This window comes from Musca vetustissima, unplaced genomic scaffold (genome assembly GCF_032173495.1).
Source record: "Musca vetustissima isolate MV318-11 ecotype Yass unplaced genomic scaffold, APGP_CSIRO_Mvet_v1 utg5251, whole genome shotgun sequence".
Classification (NCBI taxonomy): domain Eukaryota; kingdom Metazoa; phylum Arthropoda; class Insecta; order Diptera; family Muscidae; genus Musca; species Musca vetustissima.
The window spans coordinates 412,576-434,723 of NW_026885056.1; the positions used below are offsets into that span (position 1 = coordinate 412,576).

Here is a 22,148-nt window from a genome sequence, read left to right on the forward strand (position 1 = left end):
TCGAACCAGTAAGAAAAGTAGTAAAGTCCGGCTGGGCCGACTATATGATACCCTTCACCACTTTGGGTATATTCTACATATGTATCCTAACAGACAACGCGTTTTTTGTTATATATCTATATCTGAACCGATTTCGGGGAAACTTGCCAGATACTAATTAATATTACATCAGTACGTTGTGTCAATCGGCCTAGATATGGATCTTTTCACGAATCTTAGCATCAACATTTTAGACTTAATTTAGTACCCCATACCAAAAATCATGCAAATCGAAAGACATATAGGGTCTTTGGTGCACTAATTAGCTTAAATCGGATGAAAATACATATGAGAAACTTGGCAGACATCATTCTCGATCTTATTCATAATTCTGTGCCAAATTTCGTGCAAATCAAAAGATTTCCAGGGACTTTAGTTGACTATTTACCTAAAATCGGGCGAAGCTATATATGGGAGCTATATCTAAATCTGAACCGATTTTTCACGAAACGTTGCACACATCATTCTATACTTAATTTAGTACGCTGTGCCAAATTTCGTGCACATCAAAAGATTTCCAGGGACTTTAGTTGACTATTTACCTAAAATCGGCCGAAGCTATATATGTGAGCTATATCTAAATCTGAACCGATTTTCACGAAACTTCGCAAACATCATTCGTGGCCTTATTTATTATGCTGTGCCAAATTTCGTGCAAATCGAAAGATATATAGGGACTTTGATACACAATTAACCTTAAATCGGATGAAGATATATATGGGAGCTATATCTAAATCTGAAACGATTTTCGCGAAACTTCGCACAGATCATTCGTGACCTTATTTATTACGCTTTGTCAAATTTCGTCCACATCGAAAGGTATATAGGGACTTTGGTGCACCATTTACCTTAAATCGGACGAAAATATATATGGGATCTATATTTAAATCTGAACTGATTTTTCCCAATTTCAATAGGGTCCTTGGTCCTTGGGCCAAACAAATGAGCTGTGTAAAATTTCATCCAATTCGGATCATAAATGCGACCTGTACTTTGTTTACAATTTAACATAGACAGTCAGACGGACGGACGGACATGCATACATCGACTTAGAAAGTGATTCTATGCATATTCTCAAAAGGAACCATGGATCTATCTCGATTATTTTTTCCCCTTACAAACATATGCACAAAGACATAATACCCTGTACCACAGTGTGGTGAAGGTTAGAGTTCAGATGTGAATGACCAAGAGCATATTATAAATAGATGTGGATTTAAAAACAATGTTTTTTGTGGTTTTTTTCTATATGAGTGGATTTAATAAAAAATATTTTTTCGCACTTCTTTTTTGGGCAGGGATTTTTAAACACAGGGTATTATGTCTTTGTAACAGGCAAAAGGAAACGATATACACCCATGGTTCCTTTTGAGAATATGCATAGAATCACGTTTTAATTTGATTTATGCATGTCCGTCCGTCTGTCCATGTTAAATTGTAAACAAAGTACAGGTCGTATTTATACCCTACACAACTATATTGTCAGGGTATTATAGCTTTGTGCAGCCGCAAAAGTTTGTAACTCCGCGAAATATTGGTCCTAGACCCACCTTTAAATATACCGATCGTCATTTCTCGACTAGCTGAGTCGATCTCGACATGTGTGTCCGTCCGTCCGTCTGTCTGTCCATTATAATTTGTAAACACGATACAGGCCACAGTTATGGACCAATATTCACGAAATTTTGCATGTAGGATGGGTTCTGGCCAATATTTTTGGGAAAGATCGGTTAATATTTAGGGGATGAAATGGACCAAATACTTCATTTTTTTCCGTTTTTTCTGGTCGCTCCAGAGGCCGCAATAACAGTCCGAACATCGTGAAATTTTGCATGGTGAAGGGGATTGGGCCAAAGAATAAGCATGCCTGTTTTGATAGAGATCGGTCAATATTTAGCGGGTCAAATGGACCCAGACTTTTTTGTGAAAAATTACAAAATTTGTATTCTATAGCGTATACATTTACCCCTGAAGGACATAGACCCGAGAAGTTGATATTATATCCAAGAGGAGTGGTTGACCTTTAAATTAATACCAATTATATTGTCGTATGTACTCGGATGTGGCAGATACACTTAAATATTTACAGGTATCTCCGTATTCGTATATTATTTAGTAACCCATTATCATTCTAGAGAGCGGAACTATAGCGCTGATCGCTTTGTTATGTCCCATGAGGTTCCAGTTATGGTCAAGGACAACGCCTATAATTTTCGCTGATGATCAGATAATAATTTTGGAATGAAGTGGACGGAAAACTTAATTTTTTGTGTTATTTTCGAGTCGATCTATAGACCACAAATGAAAGCCGAACATCACAACACAACCCACGGTGAAGGAAATCTGGACAATAGCTGTGCACTGAATACTCGTAATATTCCGAAAATATGTCAGTGTTAGGAAGAGGCGCTGTTTACCTCTAATCGAGCAAGAGGGTGCAAATATCACGAAATATTGCCCAGGCTCGGAATAAACATTCGCAAAAAATTTGAGTTCCGTGGTAGTTGCGTAGGGTATCGTATGGTCGGCCCCGTCCGACTATACTGCTCCGCTCACTGGTTTTGATTCGAATTGGATGAAATTTGGCACAGTTCCTTTATTCGGCCCAAGGACGAACCCTATTGAAATTGGGAAAAATCGGTTCAGATTTAGATATAGCTCCCAAATATATTTTCGTCCAATTTTAGGTAGATAGTGCACCAACGCCCCTATATATCCTTCGATTGCACGAAATTTGGCATAGCGTACTGAATTGAATATAGAATGATAAGTGGTGAGTTTCGGGAAAATCGGTTCAGATTTAGATATAGCTTCAATATATGTTTTCGTCCGATTTAAGGTAAATGGTGCACCAAAGTCCCTATATATCTTTCGATTTGCACGAAATTTGGATTAGCGTACTGAATTAAGTCTACAGTGATGTTTGTTTAGTTACGTGAAAATCGGTTCAGATTTAGATATAGCTCCCACATACATTTTCGTCCGATTGAAGGTAAATGGTGCACCAAAGTTCCTATATATCCTTGGATTTTCATGAAATTTGGCATAGCGTACTGAATTGAGTATAGAATGATGAGTGGTGAGTTTCGGGAAAATCGGTTCAGATTTCGAATAGCTCTCATATGTATTTTCGTCCGATTTTACGTAAATGGTGCACCAAAGTCCCTATATATCTCTCGATTTGCACGAAATTTGGCATAGCGTACTGAATTGAGTATAGAATGATGTGTAGTAAGTTTGGGGAAAATCGGTTCAGATTTAGATATAGCTCCCACATACATTTTCGTCCGATTGAAGGTAAATGGTGCACCAAAGTTCCTATATATCCTTGGATTTTCATGAAATTTGGCATAGCGTACTGAATTGAGTATAGAATGATGAGTGGTGAGTTTCGGGAAAATCGGTTCAGATTAAGATATAGCTCTCATATATATTTTCGTCAGATTTTAGGTAGATAGTGCACCTAAGACCCTATATATCCTTCGATTTGCACGAAATTAGGCACAGCATACTGAACTGAGTCAAGAATGATGTGTAGTAAGTTTCGGGAAAATCGTTTCAGATTTAGATGTAGCTTCTATATATATATATATATATATATATATTTGTCCGATTTTATGTAAATGATGCACCAAAGATCCTATATAACTTTCGATTTGCACGAATATTGGTATAGCGTACTGAATTAAGTCTAGAACGATCAGTGGTAAGATTCGTGGAAATCGGTTTAGATTTCGAATAGCTCCCATATATATTTTCGTCCGATTTTATGTAAATAGTGCATCATAGTCCCTATTTATCCTTCGATTTGCACGAAATTTGGCATAACGTACTGAATTAAGTCAAGAACGATCAGTGTTAAGATTCGTGAAAATCGGTTCAGATTTACATATAGCTCCCAACGACGTAGCGGGGGTCTGATTGAGATTATGTTTTTAACAGTCCAAATAGCGTTTATTAATTTTGCTTTAAGTTGTTTTCCATAAATTTGTCCCATGGCACGCAGACCACTCTAAATCTACCCGAATGAAATTAAATTTAGTATAGGTTGCAGAAATACAGGAGTATTTTCCTTCGAGGGAACATTGACATGAAATTGTAATGATACATGTGTACAATATACCCAAAGTGGTGAAGGGTATCATGTAGTCGGCCCTGTCCGACTTTACTACATTCCTTATTGGTTTAAAATAATTTTTAGCTTCTTATATAGGCGTGGATTTTTAAAAATATTTTTGCTGGTTTCTTATATAGGCGTAGATTTTTAAAAGTATGGCCTCTTATATAGCCTTGGATTTTTAAAAATATTTTTTTCTAGCTTCTTTTATACATTTTTAAATTTCGACTTATTTAAATGAGCAGGTGTGTATCTGACCTATGGAATACGTGATTTTTTCACATATAATTATAAAAAATATCATTTACCCCCTACAAACTATGTTAGGGCCATATATTACAGCTCACATTTGCGATAATCTGATTAACCTAGAGAAAAACCCTCCGTCATGTGTATTCGTATAAATCTTAAAAATTAGATATTTAGCTTATCATTTTTTTTGGTGTTGTAATATAATATGAATGAAGGAATTTTTGGGTGGTTACGTTAGACGTCAACATTTTTTTGGGGCATATACAGAACTAGAAACATCTAGTTTTTTCTTCTAATTCACAAATAAATAATAATATAAAACTTCCTTCCTTTATCAAGAAAACAAAACCATAAATAAAGTGGTTGGGATGGGATCATAACAAACCTGCACGGGTGAAACAGTGACGATTAAAATACAACGTATCCCGGGTAATATTGAATTGTTGATCCTCGGGTAGATTTATGCGGCCACCAAATGTAAAGCCCTTATAGATGATCTATGGGGGAACATTTAAAAATTAAAACAAAAATTTTACCCACAATAATTATTCATCACATGGCTACTTACAATAAACAACAGCACCATTAGAAAGGTCAAATAGATTATGTCACTTATAAACATTTCTGTTGACATTATTATTTTTTAGAAACTTTAACGGTTATTTTCCCAAATGCTTTTCTTCTTAGCCAAAACAATTCTGAGATGCTTTGCAGAGATTTCCACTTAGTGTTCTTTAATTAATCACCAGTCAGATAAAAATGCTTGATATTATTAAGATGAACCAAGAAGATATTTCTCCATGAGATAGCAACAAAAAAACACACAAAATGACTTTGTTATCTGTTTACATAGATATGTGCTTGTGTATGTGTGTAATATATACATGTATGTACATATATCTTAAATTGAATTCTTGATAATAGGGTCGTGGTGGTGTGCGGATGTTATCTTATCAAAAGTTTTGCAACTTGGAGAAATACGATTTAGTTCTCGCTGTCTCTGCTTCGATTGCAGAACAAAAATATGTTAACAGCAGCAGTGCTAAATGTTAACTGTTGGAGATGGCACAAATGTTACAAAGAACAGTGATGGGAAATTCAAATAGGGTACTAAATGGTATGGTTTTATGTAAGAACATGTATATAGATGTGCTAATTAAAGAAATATTTTTCTCAAATTTCTATATAGACAAGCATTTTTACAAAATAATTTTTCAAACTTTAAATATAGATTTTTGAATTCTTATGATTTTTTGTTAATATATATATTTTTGATTAAAAAACCTGCTATATATGAAGCTCTTTTTTAAATACACGTCTACATATGAAGTTTTTTGTAACAGATCTCGGAAAATATTAAAAAAATCAGTAAGCGGAGCAGTATAGTCGGACGGGGTCGACCATATGATACCCTACACAACTTCCACGAAAATCTTACTTTCTGTGGTTCTATGATCTGAGCTTGGGATATATTTCACAATATTAGCACCCTCTTGACCGACTAGAGGCCAACAAATATTACTAATATTCAGTACAGCGCTTCATATTACTTGTCCAGATTCCCTTCAACGTAGGTTGTGAAGTTCGGTTTTCAATTGTGTCGTATAGATCGACTCAAAAACAAAAAAAAAAAAAAGTTTTCAGTCCACTTCATCCCAATATTATTATCTGATCGATTATTTTATAGGCGTTTACTTGACCATAACTGGAACCTCACAAAATATTTTAAAGCTATCAGTGCTATATTTCCGCCCTCTAGTATGGTAATGGCTTACTAAATAATATTTGAATACGTAAGCACTTGCAAATATTTATGTGTAACTTCCACATCCGAATACATACAACAATATGATTGGTACCAATTTAAAGGTCAATCACTCCTCTTGGATATATTACCAACTTCTGGGATCTATGTCCTTCAGGGGTAAATATATACGCTACAGAATACAAATTTTGTCATTTTCACACAAAAGTCTGGGTCAAATTGACCCGCTAAATATTGAAAGATCTTTACCAATCCCCTTCTCCATGTAAAAAATCGCGATGTTTGGGCCATAATTGCGGCCTCTGGAGCGATCAGAAAAACCGACAAAAATTAAGAATTTGGTCCATTTAATCCCCTAAATATTAACCGATCAATACCAAAAACAATAGGGGTATTCATTGGGCCGAACCCATCCTACATGCAGAATTTCGTGAAGATTGGTCCATAACTCTGGCCTGTATGGTTTTTACAAATTATAATGGACAGATGGACGGACGGACATACATGACTAGATCGACTCAGCTAGTCGAGATATGACGATCGGTATACTTAAAGGTGGGTCTAGGACCAATATTTCGCTGCGTTACAAATTCTTGGGGCTGGATAAAGCTATAATATCCTAAATAGTAAAGTCGGACTGGGCCGACTATATGATACCCTTCACCACTTTGGTTATATTGTACATATATGTATCCTTACAATAGCATGTCAATGTTCCCTCGAAGGAACATACTCATGTCTTTCTGCAAGCTAAGATAAATTTAATTTCATTCAGGCAGATTTAGAGTCGTCTGTGTACCATGGGACAAATATAGGGAAAACGATTTATAGCAAATTTGATACACGCTATTCGGTACGCCGCACTGTTTAACATTTTATTTCAATTAGACACGCGTTCGAAATACATATTGAAGCTATGGCTGAACCGATTTTTCCGTAACTTACCACACATCATTCCAGATTCAATTCAGTACGCTATGCCAAATATCGTTCAAATCGAAGGATACTCTATATATCCTTCGATTTGAACTTTGGTGCACCATTTACATAAAATCGGACGAAAATATATATGGGAGCTATACCTAAATCTGAACCGATTTTCACGAAACTTAACAAACATCATTCTAAACTTCATTCTGTACGCTATGCCAATTTTCGTGCAAATCGAAAGATATATAAGTACTTTGGTGCATCATTTACCTTAAATCAAACGAAAATATATATGGGAGCTATATCTAAATCTGAACCGGTTTTCATGAAATTTAACACACATCGTTCTAGACTTAATTCAGTACGTTATGCCAAATTTCGTGCAAATCGAAAGATATTTAGGGGCTTTGTGCACCATTTACTTTAAATCGGACGAAAATATATATATGGGAGCTATATCTAAATCTGAAACGATTTTCATGAAACTTACCACACATCATTCTAGACCCAATTCAGTGCCCTATGCCAATTTTCGTGCAAATCGAAGGAAATATAGGGACTTTGGTGCACCATTTACATAAAAACGGTCGAAAATATATATGGGTCGAAATTTGAACCGATTTTCACGAAACATAACACACATCACTCTAAACTTTATTCTATACGCTATGCAAATTTCGTGCAAATTGAAGGATATAAAGGGACTTTGGTGCTCTATTTACCTAAAATCGGACGAAAATATATATGGGAGCTATATCTCAATCTGAACCGATTTTGACGAAATTTAACACACATCACTCTAGACTTAATTTAGTACGCTATGCCAAATTTTGTGCAAATCGAAAGATATATAGGGACTTTGGTGCCCCATTTACATTAAATCGGACGAAAATATATATGGGAGCTATATCTAAATCTGAACCGATTTTCACGAAATTTAACACACATCGTTCATCGTACGCTATACAAAATTTTGTGCAAATCGAAAGATATATAGGGGCTTTGGTGCACCACTTACATTAAATCGGACGAATATATATGGGGGCTATATCTAATGCCATGTTCTGACGGGCATCCGAACAACGTAGTTCGCTCTCAGAATTACGTACATGAATTAACCCGTTCATACAACACTATTCATAATTCATATCATCAGAGTTTTTTATTTCAAACTTTTTGTTTCTTGTTTTACACCAAAAATGTAACATATTTTAGTGAATTACATAGGGATTTAAATAGAAAAAATAATTCTCTTTCTCCTGACTATAGTATGAACCCATATCTATTTACTTTTCATTCATGTTTTCCATTTTTTCTGAAAATGTTGTTGTTTTTAATACATTTTTATATTTTCTCAATTCAAATGTCACAAATAAAAATTTGGAGAATTTTTTGTTTGAGTTGCCCCACATTTGTTTCTTGTTTTGTACGCTAATTAGAACCAAGGGAAAAGAAATGCATATTGCATTATGTAGAAAATAAAATTTACATCCTGCTGCATATATAAAAACTATACAATTTTTTACTTTTCATTCATGATTTTCAATTTTACTGAAAAAGTTTGAAAATTTCATAAATATTTTCAAACTGTCAAAATTAATTTATTTTCGATAAACACTCTCAATTGTTAGGGATGGGACAAATTTATTGGTTATTCAGAGAGTGATTCGAATTGAACAACGTACAAAAGTCGGTGTTCGCTCAGACAATTTTGTATGGGGAACTAAGTAATTCCTTCATAATTAAGGGTCGAACAACGAATGAGAGAGCGAACAACGCTCGTCTGTACATGGCATAATACTGGCCCGATTTTCAGGAAACTTGACGTACATCATTCAAGACATAATTCAGTACGCTGTGCCAAATTTCGTGCAAATCGAAAGATATATAGGAACTTTGGTACACCGTTTACATTAAATCGGGCGAAAATATATATGGGAGCTATATCTAAATCTGAACCGATTTTTCCCAATTTCAATAGGGTTCGTTCTTGGGCAAAATAAGTGACCTATGCCAAGTTTCAACCAATTCGGATCATAAATGGGACCTGTACTTTGATTACAAATTAACATGGACAGACAGACGGACGAACATGCATAAATCGACACAGAAAGTGATTCTATGCATATTCTCAAAAGGAACCATGTATAGATCTCGTTTCCTTTTGCCTGTTACAAACATATGCACAAAGACATAACTCTGTACTACAGTATGGTGAAGGGTATAAAAATCCACGGCTATGAATGGACCTTGAAAAATATTCTTTAAAAAATCCACACCTATGAATGAACCTTAAAAAATATTTTCTTTAATCCCGCGATTATATTTTTTTTAATTCCGCGATTGTAGTTTTTTTTTAATTCCGAACCCTGTCATATTTGTTTCGATTTAAACCTTGTATTCATACGTCATACAATAATAACAAACAAACAATTAACCACAGTTATTGCCCTGCTCTAAATCGACTGTTATCGACCGATATTGGGCACAAAAATAAATTACCAAGCCATGAAAAATATATATGCAGTAGCATACAGTAGCTTCTGCGTTTCAAGTGCCGAACGCACACCCAATTTTGAAATTGTTTAACTTACCATCACCTGCCTCACGTTGAGCTTCAGCATTAAGGGCTGGAGCCAAGCATAAGATGCGAATAAATATCTGCCAAAAATAAACAAAAACAATTTTTAACAAACTGACCAAACTGAATACACACACATTGATAACTTTACCCTCAGCAGCATCGAAATGGCCAATATCAAAAATATGTAATAGATTAAACTTAAAACCATCATTAAGTTGTTAATTATTTATTTCTCTGTGATTTCGAATTCGTAATTTTTATTTATTTATTTTTTAATACGTTTTATTATATTTCTCTGTTATATTTTATTTTCGCATTCCAAAACAATTTGCTACTCGTTTCGAAATAAAATTTGTAACTGGATTGAGTGTCGACGATTGTTTGGTTCTGCTATTGATTGCGTTCAAGTGCGAATAATCTTATCGTTGCGTCTGGGTATCTCACCCCCACTACACCCCTCTCCTAAAAATTCCTGAACATACTATTTTGGCCACAATATGTGAAATTGTGTGGCTGTCGCACAATTGGCCCGATTGCCGATTAATGGAAATCTACCCTATGACAAAGAAGTCGAAGGGTGGGAGACAACAAATGGCAATACTAACCGTTAAACAGATAACTAATTCATTTAAACAATGTCTGGGTGGTAGTGTATGAGATAAGTGACACTTCAGCTGCGTACAAACATTTGCGTAGGAATAACATATATACTGGACATTCACTTACATTGTTGTCTATACGGGTGGATGGCACGGCAAGTTCGATAGGCAATCATATTTCCTGAAAAATGAAAAAAAATCATTGACGTTTTAGATACTGGAAAATATCAATGGGTAATGCTCTCGAGTGAGAACGTATATCGGGAGTAATTTATTGACTGAAGAGAATGATACATCATAAACATATGAATAAGTACGCAAGGTGTTGCGGATGTTTCATCAGCACAGTTCGGAAAAAAGGTAGATTTTTCTGACGCAGTTTTTAAACCCTTCACCACTCTGTGGTACAGGGTATTTTGTCTTTGTGCATATGTTTGTAACAGGCAAAAAGAAACGAGATAGACACATGGTTCCCTTTGGGAATATGCATAGAATCACTTTCTGAGTCGATTTATGCATGTCCGTCCGTCTGTAGATGTTTATGATCCGGTTTGAATGAAATTTGGCACAAGTCACTTATTTGTCCCAAGGACGAATCCTATTGAAATTGGGACAAATCGGTTCAGATATTTATATCTAGCCCTCGTATATAGATTCGTCCGATTTAAGGTAAATGGGGCACCAAAGTCCCTATATATCGTTCGATTTGCACGAAATTTTTCATAGAGTACTGAATTAAGTCCAGAATGATGAATGCTAAGTTTCGTGAAAATCGGTTCAGATCTAGATATAGCTCCCATATATATTTTCGTCCGATTTTATGTATATGGTGCACCAAAATCCTTATATATCTTTCGATTTGTACGAAATTCAGCACAGCGCACTTTATTGAGTCTAGAATGATGTGTGCTAAGTTTCGTAAAAATCGGTTCAGATTTAGATATATATATATATTTTCGTCCGATTTTATGCAAATGGTACACCAAAGTCCTTATATATCTTCCGATTTGCACGAAATTGGGTATTTCGTGAAAATCGGTTTAGTTACAAACATATATCCCTGATTTTACGTAAATGGTTCACCGAGGAGCCTACGTCTGTTCCATATACACGAGATAAAATTGTGGACGGCGCTTTATGCTACAGCATACCAGATATGCATACATAATTTTCCTAGGTTTTATACAAATTGTACACCAAAGAATCTACATCTCCCCGATTGACATAGAAGTTTTCGTAGATTTCTGAATGGTATGTCGAATGGGTTTTGTAATAGGTTCAAATATCTATGTAAATTACACATTTCATTTCGCCCGATTCCATTTCACAGGATATTGTATATATTAGCGCCTCTTGTATGTACCCATAGTGGTGAAGTGTATTATATAGTCGGCCCGTCCGACTTTTGAACTTTCCTTACTGGTTATAGTTAAAAAAATTGTTTGAAATCTAGGCTATACGTTGGGCGCCATTTATTGTTCCATGGACCACAGAGGTGTGGATTTTTAAAGAACATTTTTTAAGGGAACCCCACCCATTCTCGATTTTAATTTTTCAAGATATTCAATGGGCTGGTAAATCAATACCAATGCTTGTTAAGGTTTGTAACTTTGCACATATATATTTGAAGATTTAAAAGCGAAGAAAAATAATTTACAAAAAATTTTTGTTATTGTTTTTGTAATTAAAGAAAAGTCCTTATTTTTGGTGGCTAGCATGATAACTCCTCACTGGAACATCGGAATCCGAAAATTCCAACGGTGTTAGAAAGAGTACATTTCTGTCTCTCGTATGAACTAGGATTATTGACTTCGCTCTAAAATTAACAAAATGGCGGACCTTTGAAAAAATATTTTTGGAAAATCGCCGATTTTGGTCAAAAATCCAAGTCAAAAAAATAAGGAAGATCTTCACCGTTCATACGATAGCTATGCACTCACAGAGAAACGTGTAAAAATTTGGAATCGATTGGGTTATTAGTTTTTAAGTTATCGTGCCCGCCATTCGCAAAAGAGAAGTTTGAGAAGCCCTTTAGCCGTCACTTGATGCTGACACAATAAATCGGCTATATCTTCAAGAGTTCTTGAGATTTTCACTTGAAATGTTGTAGGGACATTATTGAATTAGTGTAGAATTAAATAAAAAAATGTTGATCCCGAGAATGGGGGGTCCCTAAATAAGCCTAAATAAGGCGTGGATTTTTTAAAGACGATTTTTCAAAGGCCTAAATAAGGCGTGGAGTTTTTAAAGAATATTTTTTCAAGAGCCTAAAATAGGCGTGGTTTTTTGAGGAATCATTTTTCAAGGGCCTAAATAAGGCGTGGAGTTTTTAAAGAAGATTTTTTCAAGGGCCTAAATAAGGCGTGGAGTTTTTAAAGAAGATTTTTTCAAGGGCCTAAATAAGGCGTGTAGTTTTTAAAGAATATTTTTTCAAGGGCCTAAATAAGGCGTGGAGTTTTTAAAGAAGATTTTTTTCAAGGGATTTTTTAAAGAATATTTTTTCAAGGGCCTAAATAAGGCGTGGAGTTTTTAAAGAAGATTTTTTTCAAGGGATTTTTTAAAGAAGATTTTTTCAAGGGCCATCAAAAAGATTTTTGCAAGGGCCATCAAAAGGCGTGGATTTTTTAAAGAATATTTTTTCAAGGGCCTAAATAAGGCTAGAACTATCCAATTCTTAAAGAATATTTTTTCAAGGGCCTAAATAAGGGATTTTTAGGGAATTCTTTTTCAAAGACTCACAAATTCGTGATTTCTTATTTAACTTTTCAGTCAATCTACCACTGATGTCATGTTGCCACTCACTGAGTTCCGGTTTTACTCATATACACACACCGGAAATTTATAAATTGTTTTGTTATGTCTGGAGGATGTTCCTTTATTATTCAATTGAAAAAATAGATTTTATAAATTAAAATTAAAAAAAAAATTAGATAAGAAATTTAATTAAAAATATGTTCGTACATTTCATATCAAATGTCTCAAACCTCTATAAAATTTACTGGATCCAACACTTGAGAAAATGTAATGACTTCTATTTCCCCCTTATTTCTTAAGTAATTGTTAATTACATACTTTGGTTTTTTTTCTCAACATCGTCACCGAAATAAAATAACAACAACAACAATGAATTGTATCTGACCTTCAGCGAAACAAAAAATTGTATCGTCTAATAAAACCGTTAAAATGTTCAAATTAATTTCATTTAATTATAGGGATAAACAGAAACATTGGCAAACATTGTAAACAGCGAGAGCAAGACAAACCTCAAAACAATGGCAACAACAATAAGTAAAGAAACAATAAAAACCCCAAAATGTTAACTAAAATCTCTTGGCAATAAAATAGACCAAGAAACTAAAACAGAAACAATAACAACAACCCAATTCCCCTCCTTACCAAAAATTCAAAAACCATAAATTTTCTTAACTTGTACTCTAATGTTAGTGATTTTCATGTAAACATGGCCAAAAACAAATTTTGGACATAATCATAACAACAACAATGGACAATAGTAACAACAACAAATTACCACCATAGATGAATCAACGAAAGTCTTCACCAAACAAAAAGATAAGGAGTAGAAGAAGAAGACAAAACCCCCCAACAACTTTGCATTATTTTCGGAAATGCCCTAAGTCATAGAAAGGTCATTGCGATCGGTTGTGGCCAAATGCTTAAAACAAGTGGCCATAATACGGGTAGCAGTGGCCAAAATCAAACAAACACCATCTTTCAACTCCATGCTACAAATCCCGTAAATTTTTTGAAGTACATACCCAACAACAACAATAACAACGAAGCTATGTGTAAATGAATTACACCAGTTAAAGACATTAAAGCGTAATACCCAAAGTCCGAACAAATGTCCGTCCCAAATGTTTGATGTTGTTGTTGTTTTTTTTTTGTGTGTACTGGAACCCCTTGGCGTTTTACAAAAATTTCAAACGAAACAATGGCACAAGTCTTGTCTTGTACGTATCTCCAGCTCTTTGCACTCCACTGACAAATGCTGTGTTGAGGCTAGGAGCATGTAGCTCATTTATTTCTTTGTTGTTGTTGCTATTGTTATTGTTTGATTCAATTAAATTATAGTACGCGTATCAAATAAATTGTAAATTTTTCACGCAAAATCATAACCTTGACCAAAAGCTGCAAAGATCTATGGATACCACCAAAGTCATTCGAAGCAATTTTGGGACTCGTAGCCAATGACTTCAGCACAAAGACCGCAACGAATTCCTGTTAACTTGAATGAAATAGCATAATCAGGCGGATGTCAATAGTGTTGGGATTGACTGACAAGTTCACAGCTGCCAATCGCAAATGTCAACCATCTGTGGTTGATTTTGGAAACTACTAGGAATTCGATGCTTTGAAATGAAAAAATATCCCCTAAAAAATCCACGCCTCTGTGGGTCTTTGAAAAAATATCCCCTAAAAAATTCACGCCTCTGTGGGTCTTTGAAAAAATATTCTTTAAAAAATCCACGCCTCTGTGGGTCTTTGAAAAAATATTCTTTAAAAAATCCACGCCTCTGTGGGTCTTTGAAAAAATATTCTTTAAAAAATTCACGCCTCTGTGGGTCTTTGAAAAAATATTCTTTAAAAAATCCACGCCTCTGTGGGTCTTTGAAAAAATATTCTTTAAAAAATCCACGCCTCTGTGGGTCTTTGAAAAAATATTCTTTAAAAAATCCACGCCTCTGTGGGTCTTTGAAAAAATATTCTTTAAAAAATCCACGCCTCTGTGGGTCTTTGAAAAAAATATTCTTTAAAAAATCCACGCCTCTGTGGGTCTTTGAAAAAAATATTTTTTAAAAAAATCCACGCCTCTGTGGATCTGACAAGTTCATACATCTATATTTTATGGAGCTTCAGTTCTTATATAGACTTCATTTTGATAATTTTTGAGAAGTTTTCCTTCAATAAGAATAACTTCTGGTTTCATTGAGAAATTGCGGTGGATGCAGGTGCACCAATTGCGACATTTCTGTCCCCGAAGGAGGCGATAAAGCAAATAGAAAGGAGAGTAAAGGACATGTGGAATGAAGAGTTTAAAATAATTTCCTTGACTAAAGGCAGATTCTTTTTCCAACTCTGCCCCGATGTGTATAGCAAACCATGGTATTGCAAAATCAATTTAAGCCCTGAGGACACAAAATTAATTAACAGACTCGTACTGCAAAGTCGATCTACATCGTATAGGTGCCAGTGATTCCTGGCAATGTGATATATGCGGTGTTCCTGAAGACGTGGAGCACAGCAATTTTACTTGCCCTAGACATAATCAATTAAGAACCGCTTATCCCAACCTTTTTTCCCAACACAACAATATTATGACTATCCTGAAATCCACTGAGGAAGAGCTATTTAAGATATTAATTCTGTGATCCTGATCCCATCCCAACCTGTGATACAATTTGTGATATTAGTCTAAGTTTTTAACCTTTTTGAATCAATAACTAATTTTTGGCGTTTTTTCCCACTCCCCCTTTTTTTGCCCCCTTTTTCTATTTATTTCCTATCTTCAGCAGCCTTGAAAGCGCCTAGAGGACTTGGAGAATCTACCCTGTGTGACTTGGAAGCTTGTTTAGTTCCGGAAATTCTTTGGCTGTGGTTCGCAGTTTTCGTCAATACATACACCTTATGCACTTGGACATCTCTCAACTGGGAGGTCGTAAGTCGGATTAAGTCGATATGTTTAAATTCCATGATTGCTCTGTTTCAAGCATTTCTATTATTAACGTACCGTGTACTATCGTTCTTGTTTGTATTTTCATCAGCTGTTTGTTGCAGCTTTCATTGTGATTCTATAGTTGGACTGGACTACTATAAAACTGGTCTTTTGTACCTGGTGTACGATCGTTTTTGGACAATACATTTTTGGAAGAAAACCTGGCCGCGTGTATTCACGGATCGCCAATTCTTGCGGCCTTACGGAACTGAGGACCGCCTTTAAACACACACACACTCATTAAGAAATCATTGCTGGGGTTCTATGAGAAGAAATTCTGGTCTTCTAAAATATCATCTGTATTCTATAATAATCTACGAGAAGAAGTTCGTATATTTCATAAGAGGAACTATTCGTTTTCCATGCCAAAACATTCCAGAGATCTTCAACAATCTTCAATGGGGAGAACTTATGGTCTTCTACGAGAAGACTTCTGTTTTGTTACGAAAATACCTGAGAAGTCTTTCTTCTATTCTAAGAGAAGAACTTCTGGTTTAATATGATCGGAACTTCTAGTCCTCTATGAGAGGACTTTTTGGTCATTTATGAAAATATCTTTTGGTCTTTAGGATATTGTAGTTTTTATATAGAGCCTCAATGACGTCAATCTCTCGTAGTCTGTGAAACTCATTATTAGAGTCTACTTCGGTCTCGAGTCATTTTTATACCCTTCACCACACTGTGGTACAGGGTATTATGTCTTTGTGCATATGTTTGTAACAGGCAAAAATAATCGAGATAGACCCATGGTTCCTTTTGAAAATATGCATAGAATCACTTTCTGAGTCGATTTCCGCATGATCATCCGTCCGTCTGTCCATGTTAAATTGTAAGCAACGTACAGGTTGCATTTATGATCCGAATTGGATGAAATTTGGCACAGCTTATTTGTTTCGCCCAAGGACGAACCCTATTGTGAAAAATCGGTTCAGATTTAGATATAACTCCCATATATATTTTCGTCCGATTTAAGGTAAATGGTGTCCCAAAGTCCCCACATATCTTTCGATTTGCACGAAATTTGTCACAGCGTAATGAATAAGGTCTAGAATTATGTGTGCAAAGTTTCGTGAAAATCGGTTCAGATTAAGATATAGCTCCTATATATATATATATATATATATTCGCCCGATTTTATGTAATTGGTGCACCAAAGTCTCTATATATCTTTCGATTTGTACGAATTTTGGTGTAGGGTACTGAATTAAGTTTAGAATGATGTTGATAAGCTTCGTGAAAAGATCCGTAGATAGGCCGATTGACACAACGTACTAATATAAATTAAACTCTGGCAAATTTTCCCTGAAATCGGTTCAGATATTGATATATAACAAAAACGCGACGTCTGTTAGAATACATATGTAGAATATACCCGAAGTGGTGAAGGGTATCATATAGTCGGCCCAGTCCGACTTTATTACTTTCCTTACTGGTTTCCTCATACAGTGGATTCCACTGTGTCTATCACTTTTTTCAGAGATCCAATTGTTGACTTGAAAATTAAATTAAATATTAAATTAAATTTATTGTTGCCCTTCACAACTAATTGTTGCTAATTAAAGTCTAGATTTCCCTAAGATATTCCCTTTCACACCAAATAACTTCATTGAAACTCCACAACACCGAAGACATCCCCTGCGAATAAAATGCATAATTCATAATTAATAAAAAATAAAAACAGCAACCATTGCTCGCCTATTTCCACTCAGACATGGCAATTAAAAGTCCAACGAAATCTCGTCACGCATTTTGTAAGAATGCCCATTCAGAAGTTTACCCAATGCATTGCCAAATTCACCTCTCAGATTACCATACAGATGCAGACTCACAACCACCCATACACATTCACACTTTACACCTTCATTCATCAGCTGTAAGTTATGATTTTTTGTGACCAGACACAGCCGGCCATTCATTTTACTATTCCATTCATTGGATTTACAAATTCTCTCCCCTTGTGTTACGCTTTGCTGATTAACGCAATGAAGAGCAATCAGTCGCCGACCAGTGGTCATAGACGTTGATATTCACTCTTATTTGTTCATAGTGTGACATAATATTATGGAGCATTAGATCCGTAATAAAATTTGTTAATTTGTTTACGGGCCACATAGAATGCATTGTGATGTGCGGTGTATGTGTATTAGGTGGGGTCTAGTGGGTGCGATCTTTGTTTTTCAAAATTATAGATTGAGCAGAAAATCTTCTAAAGGGCTTTTATACACATTAAGATATATATATTCTGCAAACAGAAGAATACAGGATTTAAGACAGGAGACCGAATATATAAGGCCACAATATGCTGTGCGGGTGTTCTCCTTACTGAAGACTTTCTATAGGTTAATTATAAACGGAAAACCCTGTATTTGTCTATCATGATCAGAATACATTATACAGCTTCTGTTCTAAGCTGTAGACGCGTTTCAGATCCCCATAAAAAATAAGTGCCTTGTAAGGGTCCACTATGACTTTCAGGTCCCCTATAAAGAGACGACCTGCTACAGTAGACATAAGACTTTTTAAAATGTATTTTTTAGGAAATAGAATACTTCTGTAGGTCTGCCATTAGAAGACCTCATGGTAATTTATTAGAATATATTTTATGAGAAGGCATACTGGCCTCTTAGAAGAAGACCTGCTAGTCTTCTAGGGAGAAACCTATTGGATTTCTATTTTTCTTCTGGGAGGAGACCTACTAATCTTCTTCTAGGAGAAGACCAAATGGTCTTCTAGAAAAAGACCTACTGGTTTTCTAGAAAAAGACCTACTGGTTTTCTATGAGAAGAACTGCTAGTCTTCTTGAAGAAGATCTCCTGTTCTTCTTGTAAGTCTTCCAGTAAGTCTTCTTACTGATTTTCTACGATAAGACCTGTTAACATTCTATGTGAAGTCATACTGGTCTTCTAGGAGAAGACCTACTAGTCTACTAGGGGTAGACCTTCTGGTTTTCTTTTATGAGAAGAACTACTGGTATTGTAGGAGAAAACTTACTTATCTTCGAGGAGAAGAACTCCTGGTCTCCTGGAAGAAAACCTATTGACCTTCTATGAAAAGACCTTTTGGTCTTCTATGAGAAGATCTTCTGGTCTTCTAAGAGAAGACCTTCTGGTCTTCTAAGAGAAGACCTTCTGGTCTTCTATGGATAGACCTTTTGGTCTTCTGTGAGAAGACCTTTTGGTCTTCTATGAGAAGACCTTCTGGTCTTCTATGAGAAGACCTTCTGGTCTTCTATGAGAAGACCTTTTGGTCTTCTATGGGAAGATATTTTTGTCTTCTATGAGAAGACCTTCTTGTCTTCTATGAAAAGACCTTCTTGTCTTCTATGAAAAGACTTTTGGTCTTCTATGAGAAGATCTTCTGGTCTTCTAAGAGAAGACCTTCTGGTCTTTTAAGAGAAGACCTTCTGGTCTTCTAAGAGAAGACCTTTTGGTCTTCTATGAGAAGACCTTCTGGTCTTCTATGAGAAGACCTTTTTGTCTTCTATGAGAAGACCTTCTTGTCTTCTATGAGAAGACCTTCTGGTCTTCTATGGAAAGACCTTTTGGTCTTCTATGAGAAGACCTTTTGGTCTTCTATGAGAAGACCTTTTGGTCTTCTATGAGAAGACCTTTTGGTCTTCTATGAGAAGACCTTTTGGTCTTCTATGAGAAGACCTTTTGGTCTTCTATGAGAAGACCTTTTTGTCTTCTATGAGAAGACCTTCTGGTCTTCTATGAGAAGACCTTCTGGTCTTCTATGAGAAGACCTTCTGGTCTTCTATGAGAAGACCTTCTGGTCTTCTATGAGAAGACCTTCTGGTCTTCTATGAGAAGACCTTCTGGTCTTCTATGAGACGACCTTCTGGTCTTCTATGAGAAGAACTTCTGGTCTTCTATGAGAAGAACTACTGGTCTTTTATGAGTAGAACAACTGGCATAGCAAGAGAAGACCTACTAGTCTTTTAGGAGAAAAAGTACAGGTATTGTTGGAGAATACCTTCTGGTCTTCTAGGAGAAGGCCTTCTGGTCTTCTATGAGAAAAAGTACTAGTATTGTCATCTATTAGAAGACCTTGTGGTATTCTAGGATAATACCTATGAGAAGATCTACTAGTCTTTTATGAGAAGACATACTGTTCTTATATGAGAAGACATACTGTTCTTCTATGAGAAGACATACTGTTCTTCTATAGGAAGACATAATCTTCTTTTATGAGAAGATTTATTGTCTTCTATGAGAAAGCCTCCTGGACTACTTACAGAAGACCTTCTTGTATTTTATGAGGAGATTTTCTTGTCTTTTAGGTGAAACTCTTCTGGTTTACTATAATACGACATCCAGGTACTCCTATAGAAAGATCTTCAGGTCCTATTCTGGAGGTCTATCAGATGTCCTATGATAAGACCCTCATGGTTTTTATGAAAAGAACTTCCAAACCCCCAAAAGATACCCAGTCATCAATGAGGAAGTCCTTCGGGACTTCTATGATAGGGCTTCCTGGTCTTCTGTTTGATGGTCTCCGGGGCTTTTTATGAAAAGGCGATTTTGATCTTCTATTAGGGAACCTTGTCGCCTTCTATTGGAAGAATTCTATAAAAAACTCATCTTCTTTTAACTGGCCATCTGAAGACCTACCATAGGCAGGAGAAAGTCTTCTTTTTAAAGATGACCCCATATTCGGTATTATTTCTTTTGACGTTCCACGCCATTATTTACATTACATCAATCTCTTGCCACCTGACCGACATGCAGACCAACATTAAGATGACCATTTTATTGCGACGAATTGCCAAATAATTTTTCTTAGATATTGAAATTGAAACCCTTGCTATGGTTTTATGTTATTTGCCGCTAAGTGGCTGTGACTTTACATGTCAGCGGAAGGCTTCTGAAATGGAAGCAAATACAGTGAGGTCTAGTAAAACACAATAGCCATAGACGATTTGTTGCCTTTTCAACCAATAACAAAAACGATTTGAACCCTTCCGGTATTCTATGGGAGGAGCTCTTGTATTATATGAAGATCTCCTGTTATCGATGAAAAGACATCCTGTTTTCTATGATAAAACTTTCTGTCTATGAGAAGATCTCCCCATATAGGTGCCAGTGATTTATTCCCTTTTTTATCCAAAAGTTTAGGAATCAGACTTAATATTTACTCATCTTTCGAGTACCATCTGTGCTGCAAATAAATGTAAATCTAGGCTTAAGTAACTTTGTTGTTGGATAGCAACAGAAACAGTTAACAGCTATGGATTTTAGCCAACATCAACATCTGGCATGATAATTTTCAACAGCAAATCGTCGTCACAGTCAGCACCACCACCACCGCAAGCGTCATCGTTGCTGTCGTCGCAGTCGTCGTCACCATCATTGTAAACACTTCATCATACCTCCCACCCCCAAACATCCATCCATCCAATTAAAACTGACTGCTCTGCTCTATTTAATGTAATTCACATAAATTGCTCGGGTTATAGATGCCGACATAGAAGGGCCAAACCGACGGTCAAATCTTGGAGTTGTGTTGTTTTTTATAGACACTTACGTCACTTTCTTCTATGAAAGGGCCAACTGAGAGAGACTATCGCTGATAAAAAAAGTGAACGCGAATGTTGTGACCATTCGTCAGTAACTTAAAGTTGATTTACTTTTTAGTAAATTGTTGAGCACTTTGAAGGGGAACTTTTATTGGATTTTGTTTTGTTATTATTTTTGTTGGTTTTACTTTCAGTTTTCTTAGTTTAATGATAATTGAGGGGGTTTCTTCTCCAGACATAAAACTCTTTTCACTTTCAACTTATAGCACGCCTTTATTTAATGAGAGAGTTGTAATGAAGTGATTACTCGCTGCAGACGATGTAAACATCAACAGCAACAAACAATGGACACATGATTATCGATGTAATTTGTTGAGGTACAGGGAGTATGAAACCCATGGACAAGAAATTTCAATTTCATCAGAACGGTCATTAATACTACCCTCAGTCTTATGAATATCCCTCATTAGCCATAATGCCAATGGCTATGTTAAGTGTGTCTCACCGAAATAACAGGTTTAATTTGTATACCCTTTACTACACTGTGGTATAGGGTATTATGTCTTTGTGCATATGTTTGCAACAGACAAAAGGAATCGAGATAGACCCA

At 35.6% G+C, this 22,148-nt stretch overlaps 2 protein-coding genes across 2 annotated transcripts in view; one reads left to right on the plus strand and one right to left on the minus strand.

Moving 5' to 3' along the window:
* LOC133332161 (uncharacterized) overlaps positions 1-5,042 on the minus strand; it is a 52,247-nt gene extending 47,205 nt beyond the window's left edge. The window contains exons 1-2 of the mRNA XM_061540540.1: positions 4,977-5,042; positions 4,794-4,905 (exon numbers count right to left, since the gene is read on the minus strand). Of these exons, the coding sequence (XP_061396524.1) occupies positions 4,794-4,905; positions 4,977-5,042 (178 nt within the window). The remainder of the gene's footprint in view (positions 1-4,793; positions 4,906-4,976) is intronic.
* Positions 5,043-21,278: 16,236 nt separating this feature from the next.
* The window catches only part of LOC133332162 (putative mediator of RNA polymerase II transcription subunit 12), a 63,525-nt gene continuing 62,655 nt past the window's right edge, over positions 21,279-22,148 (plus strand). Inside the window, exon 1 of the mRNA XM_061540541.1 lies at positions 21,279-21,373. Within this exon, the coding sequence (XP_061396525.1) occupies positions 21,279-21,373 (95 nt within the window). The remainder of the gene's footprint in view (positions 21,374-22,148) is intronic.